The sequence below is a fragment of the Dipodomys ordii genome, unplaced genomic scaffold (genome assembly GCF_000151885.1).
Source record: "Dipodomys ordii isolate 6190 unplaced genomic scaffold, Dord_2.0 Scaffold122, whole genome shotgun sequence".
NCBI classification, from domain to species: domain Eukaryota; kingdom Metazoa; phylum Chordata; class Mammalia; order Rodentia; family Heteromyidae; genus Dipodomys; species Dipodomys ordii.
Window position 1 is genome coordinate 7,019,808 of NW_012267338.1, and position 9,942 is coordinate 7,029,749.

Consider the following 9,942-nt stretch of genomic DNA (forward strand, 5'->3'; position numbering starts at 1 on the left):
ATTAACTTTCTTTGCCCCTTTAAATAAAGGATATCATGGATAATCCTGGAAATAAAGCTACCAGTGTGGTAGCTGAGGGCATCAAGAAAAAAAAAAATCAAACCTTATTCCATTTGATTAAAAGATTGAAGCAAACCATTGCTGAATTCTGGTAAGGAAGAATAACACAGTAGATGTCTCTGATCATACCACACAGGAGGGGACCTCCTGTAGGTCACTTACCATGACAAAGCTGACCCTCCTAGAGAGCCAGGAGAGAGAGGGGGTTATAAGAGTAGAGTATTTTACCCCTACTTGCCTGAACAGGGATGTCCTTCTCTGGCCAATGAATTAAACTTGAACTAAGGACTAAAGGAAAATAACTGTGGTTCCCCTCCACTTCCCTTTCAGTTCCCTGACTCACTGGAATAAGCCAGTAAACCTAGAGCGCTCTTGGAAGACAAGACAAAACTGTCTCTCAGATAAGCCACGATGAATGAGACAGCCATTCCCCTTCTGTACACAAGGGTGAGGCTACCTTTTGCTTAAAAGTAAGATGTAATTTTTCACTGGGAAATCAGTGATTAAATCTGATTCCCTAGCCTACAATTACCTGAATTTGTGCTATAAATGGAATTCATTTGTGTTTCGAGGATATTACTAAGTCTGAAAAGGAGCTCCTTCTCCTAAAACAAGAAAAGTTATACCACACACACACACACACACACACACCACGTGCACACACACACATGCACAGATGTTACAAGCAAATGTGTTCCCAAAGGGAATTATTAAAATGTATTTTTCTACTCCTTGTGATTATTTCATTAAGAATGTGCCTGAAAATACCATCCTAGAAAATAATTTCATAGTAATTGAATCTAATAAGACTAGCCAATATGTCTTTCTCATGATCACCATTTTGAATAAATCCAGCAAAATGATTCTTATCCTCTTGCTACGTGGAATAGCAATCTACTGTTGTCACTTTTTAGCCATCTTTCTTCTTTTCATGCTGTAATAACTATAACTTTTCCATTCATATATAAGTGATTATTTTAAATTAATTCATAATATACATGTTCCTACACAGTAAAAGTCCAAGGATAGACTTCGAGTGATACCATAGATTATTTTATAGTTGTAAATTTATCATAACATTTGCAATACTGAATCTTTGAAAAACAATATACCATAGATTTTTTTGAATACATAATAATTCTATTATGGATAAACTCCACACAAGCCAAACCTTTGGAGAAGGGGAGTTATTGTTCCTAAAATTCCCCGGTAATTCTAACAAAATTCTTCTCAATTCCTTATAAGCAGGTAGGTTTTAAGAAATAAGCACTACTGTGGGGGGGAGGAAGGGGGGGAAGGAGAAGGATTGGCATTGGGGGGGAGGGGGGAGGCTGGGAAGGGATGTGAAGGGTAAACAAAGGAGGAGCTGCAATGCTTGGTAAGAAATGTACGCATTATCCTGCCCATGTAATTGTAACTCCTCTGTACAGTATGTTCACAAATAAAATTAAATTAAAAAAAAAGAAATAAGCACTACTGTTGTTATTAATGACTATCTTTAACAGAGTGGTTCAGGAAGTAGCAGAACATTTCATAATGATCACAGAAGAATATCAGCATGTTCACTGATTTAATTGTAGACCTCTCAGACATGCACATCTTACCCAAGTAGATTAAAAAATCTAGGCTTAATTATTTTAACAAATATGGGTTTGTAAAATACTCCTACATACTTATGCTATGTTAAGTGAAGTAAATGCAAATCAAAACACTATTTCCATAAAAGTTCCATGTCAAAGGCCTGTTGACAAATATGATGAATGTTCATCTGAGATCTCCATATTGAATATCATAAATAATGACTCAGGTGGGTATGTCTGTTTTTCCTCAGTGTCTGAAAATTACTGAAGTGAGTGGTTTTGCACCAAACCACAGGCCTTAGGGGAGCCATAGTTGTGATTGGCTACTGGGATGGAGGGGTTGGGTACCAACTTCTTTCAATCTTTGAACTGGGATTCCTAACGTATTTTCAAGTTTATAATCTTTCCCTGACATATGGAGACCTAGAATAAAGAAAGGAAGTTGTGGGAGAAAATGATGGGCAGCCTAATTACTGCTTGATTTAGAATGATTCCAAGATTGGTAGGCCCTTAACCTGATGACCTTCACCGTATTGTTTATATTCGGCCAACTCTTCATTCAATGAAGATACAACATTTTCCTTTTACCCAAAACTAAATCCCCATGTGAATACACATCACACAGACAGAAATCTCTAAGTGACATTGCCACTATTTACTTTGTTTTTCTAATCCTAATGTTTTGTTGTGGCCATAATTTGGGCTTTTGTTTGGTTGTGGTTAAAAATAACACAGATCTTGAAAGCCATGTACAACCAAACAACAGTGCTGTTGTGGTGTCTAGCATTTTAGTTTCTATCACTGAGTTACCATTTGTTAAAGGAAACTCTTTGAACTGGTTCTTAAAAGGATGATTTAGGTGCTTCAACTTGCAAAAAAGATATTAGAATGATTTAAATAAAGTATCTCACAAATTCATAAACTATTTCCCCAAATCATAAGGAACAAACCAATCCAAAATTAATGATTTTTTTCTTTATCCAGAACTTATGACTACACCATTCTCTAATATGTTGCACTTTTACTGTGTAAGAACATGTATATTATGCATTCATTTAAAGTAATCACTATTTTATATATGAATGGCATATGTGTAAATTAACCATTTACATTATTACACATACTAGTTTCCTTGAGTTCTGAAAATAAACCCTCAACTTTTTTTCCCCAAGATCTATTTTTCCATATAATTCAACTACAATTACTCTCACAATCTGTTTTAATATGGAAGGATCCACTTATTTTTATTGAAGAAAAATATTCAGACACAAGGTTTTTCTTCAAATAGAAAAAAAATACTACAAGGACAACATATTATTATTAAGTTTGGGCAGTCAATGATTAAATAATCAATTAAGATATTGACTAAAAATGAGAAATGCTAGTACTCATCAATAAATTTGTTAATGTACTGAGGGAATTTCCCTCTAGCCCTCTTAGTTGGAAGAAGAGAAAATATATGTGCGCCTACAGGAGGCATTTTTATAGTTCTTATAATTGCTGAGAAATGAAACTAGGCATAGAAGCCACATGACACAATGATTAATGAAGGTAAACTACCCCCCTCCCCATCCTCACAATATTTTCAACTAAATAATGCTTACAACTCTGGAGCTAAATGTGACTAATCAACCTCATCTGCTCTAATGGTTGCTGTGAGCCCTGCTCTTTAAGAACTCTTAACAGGTGTGTCACTATAAGACCATTTCACCAGACTCCCCTCTCTCTCCCCTTGCTCTGCCATGGTGGCCACAAGATGCACTCCTTTGTTTCATTGAAAGAGGGTGTACCCCAAACATTGGAGTTTGCACATGTGACACTTCACCTTGGTGTCACAAAGCATTTGTGAGTCACTGATCACTACGGAGAAAAGATCTAATGGGGTCAGGACTTAATATGCATATTTGGCATTTTCAAAGCCACATGTCACTTCCTAAGTTATAACTTTAATTCAATTAGAGGCATAGCAACTCTGTGTGGAAGGCTAGGTGTGTCTTACATATCTATAACAGTTGGTATGTTCTTATGTGTATTTCAAATTTTATCGCACAGTCTTGATGGAATAACTTGTAATGGAAAGCAACGTGCAGAATGACAAATCATACTGAACTTTCAAACAAAACTTCTAAAGAAGAATTCTCAAGTTGAAACAATATATTTAATATTTGCCATATAATATGTGTTTGTGATGTTCAATGAAAATCGACAGACTGACACCTGTAAACAGGTAGAGAAGGATAGAAAAATGTTTACTACTTCTGATACTCCCCATCCTGTTAGCTCACCGAAGTATAAAATGTTTCTATTAAAATCTCCATAAATCTGGATATTATAAAAATACTTGCAACAACATAAACTGGCCAATCCCTGGATTTCATTTTAACAACTAGGGGGAAAGGAAACATTTGTGTTTTAATATTGCTGAAGGCAAATTCACTTCAAAGAAGTATCATTAAAAAATGGCACTGCGTTTTTGTAAGAGATTTCTGAATTGATTAGTTCTGGGACAATCTCCAAGAGTTCATATCCATGTAGTCATCCTCCACAAATATGTAAGCCAGAACAATTATCCTTATAGGACCTGTAGTATGCATGGTTCTCAATTTATATATATAGGGAAACTGAGGCACAGAGAGTTAAAGTAATTTTCCCCTCCTTATATAGCTAGTGGGCCTTAAAAGAAGAAATTATGGTATTTCTTGTACTAATGGATAGTGTGGGCATAATAGCACTAAAAAGAGCCTTAAAAGCCCTTAGCTTGTACATCTCCAATGCCAGGTAAGATAGACAGACAGATAGATTATATATAATTCTATATATAAATCTAACTAACCTACCATTGAAATGTAAATTAAGCTTCAAGAAAATCTCACATCCTATAAGTCTGCCACTTGAGCCAGAGGCAGGGTCTAAAGGGTCTAGAATATAAATCTAGCCATCCTACATTAGTAGGAACCACTCTTACAACCAAAAAAAAAGAAAGAAAAAGAAAAAAGTAAAAGTAAATCAAAACCCACTCTCAACCAAATCACTTCTAGATAGAAAATTCAGACCCTACCCCGTCACATTAAAACTCCTGGCCTGACCTGCATTTACCATCTCCATGCTTGAACCCAGAAAGTACCACCACCCACCCCCACAGTTAGATTCCCGAAAGTGAGTCATGCTATAAGCGCTTGCCAGTCTGTGTTCTCAAGGAAGAAGCTTTCTCCTTGGAGTCTATGTCCCTCATGCGGAGCACAGGATCTGGGACACAGTATCAGAGTACAAGAATTGTTCTTTGGGAACCTTTCTTCCAATAGTATACTCTACCCATGAGTTCCTGAGTTTCCAATTGGTAGGACAATATGCACAGGCTTATTTTTAAGTGCCACGGATGCAAAAGTCAACTAAAAAAAGATCTAGGCTGAAACTGCAAGACAGGAGACTGACACAGGCCCAATCTCCACCCCCACTGGTCTTATTCCTTCTCTTCCTTCCGGAAGTAGCTACAGCCTGCATGGTTAATGTTTCTTCTGAGAGTTACTCCCTCTGCTGCTCCAGCAAAGCCATGACCTAAATCAGAAAAGTGCTAAATGCAGTTAAGGACTAATAGAGCATCTCTCGCTTGCTGTTGCACTAATTGGAGAATGCAGCATACATTAGAGAACGGTTGTATTTAAGTTTCAACAATAAATCCTAAATAAGCTAAAAGCGTCTGCCTAGTTGAGCTCACGTCTTTTCCACATCCTGAGGGAGTCTGCTTAAAATAGATCAGGATTGTAATCAGTATGAATTCTGATTACAGACAGTTCCCAAAGTGCAATAGGAGATAGGCAGGATGCAGTCTTGTTGAACTCTGAATCCCTACAGCATATAGCAAGCCACAGTGTCAATAAATGTCTGTTATAATCTAGTGATCTTCTTCTTGTTGGTTATTTGCTTCTTTAGGTTTTTGTTTGCCTCATTTAGTTTTACTTTGTTTTAGACAAGTTCTTGTTTAGTAGCCCAGGCTGACCTTGAACTTGAGACTTGCCTGAAGTGCTGGGGCTATAGGTATGCACTATCATGCCTGGCCATGATTCTTCATTTTGTGTATGTACTTGCAAAGTTTGTCCTCTGCAGCCTTTTTAACCATTCCCTAAGATTTGCCTTTATAATGGAAATATATATGATACAATTATAATGAAATCCAATTGTCCTCAATGACAATTATCAAGCTGTAACACACCAGCATGCCTACAGGCATGGAAATCCTTTATACTGTTCTCTAGGCAAAAATATATTATTTGTTTGTTTTAAAACACTATTAATTACTTTAAGATCATAGAGCATTCTCTAAAGTCTGATCAGTCACCAGTGACTTTCAGTTCTGTACAAGGAGGTGTTAACACTCATAACACTAGTTGGTGCTAGATAATCAGAATACCAATGCTCTGTAGACCAGATAGAATGCATTCATCAACAGGAGGTACAATTTCAGAAGCAAACTAATCAAAGCCCCCCCCCCCACACACAGGCACACACATGTACACACACAGGCTCCTTGCCTTCACTAGTAAAATCTTGCATTCTTGGAAATCAGAAGCACCAGGAACTCCCTGGAGCTAAGAGTTCCCTGCAATAGGGGATGAAACAATTAGAGCGTAGCCAGAGAGGAGAAAGTTGTTGCCTAAAGCTTAGAGAATTTCCCAGGGACCTATTTAAAATGACTGCTGCCTGTTTTTAAACCAGTTACAAAACTCAGTACTCATAAAAAAAAAAAAGTACCCATTCTTGAGATTTCTATCTTAAACATCATGATTTTTCCTCTCTTAGTTATCACTGAGGGGACATCTATTTTCAAATATCTCATTTCTCCTGTCCTCCGAAACCGATTTTTGAAAACAACTTCATTCACATTGTAAAGTAGTACAAAGAACTTTCCTATCTTTATTGCATATGCATTTCCATTCATAAAAACAGTCCTATGTGGTGTTGAACTCATCAGAACAAGGAAATGGCACCTTGAGGTTATAGGTGAGAGTTTGTTCTATTGCAAGGTGAGAAGGACACAGAGACACTGGAGGACTTGTAAGTCTCATTACCCTCCCCCCCAAAAAAAAGCATGATTCAAAGAGGATAGTGTTAACAGTGGTCGAGTAGGAAACAGGCTGGGGTAATGGATAGCAGAAATGATGATGGCAGCTAATATTGGAGTTTGGTGCCTTCCACTTTCGATACCACCCAGACAATACAGGAAGGGCAAGTGCCCTGAAACATGGGTGATAACAAAGAAGAAAGTCTTAGTCAATTTTATAGACAATTTGAGTTTTTGTGTGTGCTGGTTTAGGGGCTTGAATTCAGGATCTGGGTGCTGTTCCTTAGCTTTATTTTCTCAAGGTTGACACTCTAACATCTGAGTCACAGCACCATTTCCTGCTTTTTGGTAGTTAGTTGTTACTAAGACTCTTGAGGACTTTTCTGCCTGGGCTGGGTTCAAATCATGAGCCTCAGACCTTAACCTCCTGAATAGCTGGGAATAAGCAATAAGCCAGTGACACTTGACTCACACCATAGGATTTAAACAAAAACAAATCTGATTCACCCAGAACTAGAGGCACTAAATAATAGATGGAGAAGAGCTGTAGTGAAATGCACACACCCAACACATGAGTTTTCTTTCCACTTAATCCTTGTCTGGTCTACAAGAAATGAGGGGGAAAAGATGCAAGCAGCTAGCATTCCTTGCATTTTGAGTGCCTTTTCTTTTCATCTCTTCTCCCTTCTTCTTTCAATATTAATCCACTTACCGTGCCCAGTTTGATTATCTTTATTGATCCTTTTTGTTTTCTACCCAGTCATTTTAATTTAGCTGTTGTAAGGTCTCAGCAGGAATCCTATCTCTTTTTGGTATCTTTGGGCTACTTTAACTTGTTCTTTCCTAAACAGTTGCCTCATCCCGTCTCCTGCTCTCTCCCTATCGACTCCCCCCCCCCACCATGGCTTAGTCCTTTGTGCACTCAATAACAGCAAGAGAATTCCACATGGAGTCACAGGGCTGATTCCAGGACTATGCATCAGGTTGCTCACTTAGGATTCCAAACATCCACCTCTAGGCATCCTAGGCTGCCTCTCAGAGAACTTACCAATTGCAAGAAACCTACAAGCTTCCCTACCCCCCCCCCCCATATTCTCACTGTGGAGATTGCAAAATGGACAGACAGATGAACTCGGAGGTGTGCAGAAGAAAACCAGAGCAGAACCTCAGGGACCAGAGACATCTGGTGAGGAAGGATTTAGGAGCTGGGCCACTTAGCAGGGCAGCAGGGAAATTCACTCTCGAGGATGTCGCTATCGCTAATTCACAAGCCTTTGCTAATTGCTCACTTCTCCACCCTACCACATTCACCAGGCCTGGGGGCTCCTGAGCCCCCATCTACCACCACACCTCTTCCTGACCCCCGGGGTCTCCCCTGATCACAGAAAGACACATCAGCCGCTGAGCCTCATTTAAGAAGTTGGGGCTAGCACGCGCCTACCCAGCTCTCCAGATTTGAAAAGAAGTGTATCCTAGGATTGTGCATGAGTGAATGTGTGTAGAGATCCCTGAATTGCCTCTGCTTGCATCGTTCCCCGATCCCCCACTCCAATTCCAGGAAAAGCTTCCAAGCTTCCCCAGCTAGCAATTACAGGAAAATGAAGTAAAAAAGATTCCGGTGTGAGCTCGACTTCACCTGGAGGTTCAGAGATCCAGGTGACCCGAGGAAAACCCTGGACAGAGCAGCCTGGACTCCTTCTCAGGTCACCAAGCCCCAAAGGCTGGGTGCAGCCTCCTCCACTCCCACCTCCGGGGAGCGCAGCGATCAGCCTCGGGGCCGATCCTGGGTTCTTGTCCACCCTCAATCCCGGAGCCCATCTCCTCCCAGGCTGGCCTGGTCCAGAGCCCTGGTACGCATATCTGAAGGCTTACACGCGTTAATGAACATGTCAGCGTTCTACACTGGCTAGTCACGCCGGGGAGTTGCAGATCTGCTTTGAACCAGCAGCCTCTTGCCTCTGAGAGATAAGGGCTTAAGTTTCTTGGTGTGGTGGTGCCAGGGAGACCCGGAGAGGGTGAGGGCGGAGAAGGCATGCGTGCCCACCCGCACCCGGCCCCTGCCCCTCTCTGGGATCGTGGGTCAGGGAGGGCGATCTAGCTTTAGCGCGTCTGGACCAGCAGCCCAGAGGGGCACCGACCACTTGGGCACAGTGTGGGGGGGGGGGAGGAGAAGGATAGGGGCCCCTTGGCTGTAAAGGACACATTTTCCCAGCTGAGACTCAAGGAAGATCCTGCCAGGCCAGTCACCGCACAGCGCGGGGGAGCCCCCGCACAACACGCGCGTCCGGGGTGCCTCCACGGCACCCCCCACGGCGTCCCCTAAACCTCCGCGTGGACCACAGGCAACGATGCGCGTGCGCGTGTGCACAGCCCAAAGTGCAAGAGACACATACTCCCCCCCCCTGCCATCCCCCCCAGTCTTCCCACAGGCACCGAGACGGGTCCACAGCCCCGTGCGTGCGTCCCCCGTTCCATCCTGGCTCATCTCGAGAAAGCAAAAAACAGATAAAAATAAAACGATGAAAAATCCGAACAGTCAAAGCTCCTTCACTAGTTGGGAAAGTGGCATTTAAAAGTGGTTTCCAGCTGCGAGGCATGAGGCAGATTGGGACGGTGGGGGGGAAAGGGGCAGAAGTCCAGGTGGAGGAGAAGAGGTAGAAAGTGGGGGAAAGGAGGAAAGCAAGAGAAGCGGCCGCGCACCCCGGCGCCCGTACCCCTGCAGCTTACCTTGGGCGGCCGATCCGGTGCCGCTGGCGCTGAGCAGGGCCAGGGCAGGTAGCACGAGCATTTGCAGCAAGTATCCCAGCCCCAGTCCGCAGCGGGCCGCGGTGCCCCGCAGTCCTTTCCTCATGGTGGACCGATCCAAGGGGGTGCCCGAGGTGGGGTATGTGTCTATGTGTGTGTGTAGGGGGGCCGGAGGGGGGTGGGGGCAGCAAATCCTCACCGGGCAGCAGCCGAATCCGTGCCCCACCAAGCAGTCCAAAGGAAATAACCAGCAGCGAGCGCCACCACACTCCACTTTTTCTCCAAGGGCGGGGGGGGGGGCGCAACCGAGGGGCGGAGAGGAGATGGCGAGGAGGAGTTTGACGATCGCTCTCCGCCGCCGCCCGTGCCTTCGAACCGACGACCTGAAGTCTCCCCGCCAGGGGCTGCTGAGCTCCCCACTTGGGGAGCAAAAAAGTCCAGGCAGGGCGCAGCGAGACGGCCGCCGCCGCGCGAGCCGAGCGCCGAGTGCTTCTCCGG

At 42.7% G+C, this 9,942-nt stretch overlaps 1 protein-coding gene across 2 annotated transcripts in view; it reads right to left on the reverse strand.

Moving 5' to 3' along the window:
* Unc5c (unc-5 netrin receptor C) overlaps positions 1 to 9,732 on the reverse strand; it is a 330,146-nt gene extending 320,414 nt beyond the window's left edge. The window contains exon 1 of one of the 2 annotated variants that reach the window (XM_013029730.1): positions 9,427 to 9,732. In XM_013029730.1, the coding sequence (XP_012885184.1) occupies positions 9,427 to 9,550 (124 nt within the window). In that variant the 5' untranslated portion in view covers positions 9,551 to 9,732. The remainder of the gene's footprint in view (positions 1 to 9,426) is intronic. The other variant, XM_013029729.1, reaches the window with a different exon arrangement.
* Positions 9,733 to 9,942: the final 210 nt, after the last annotated feature.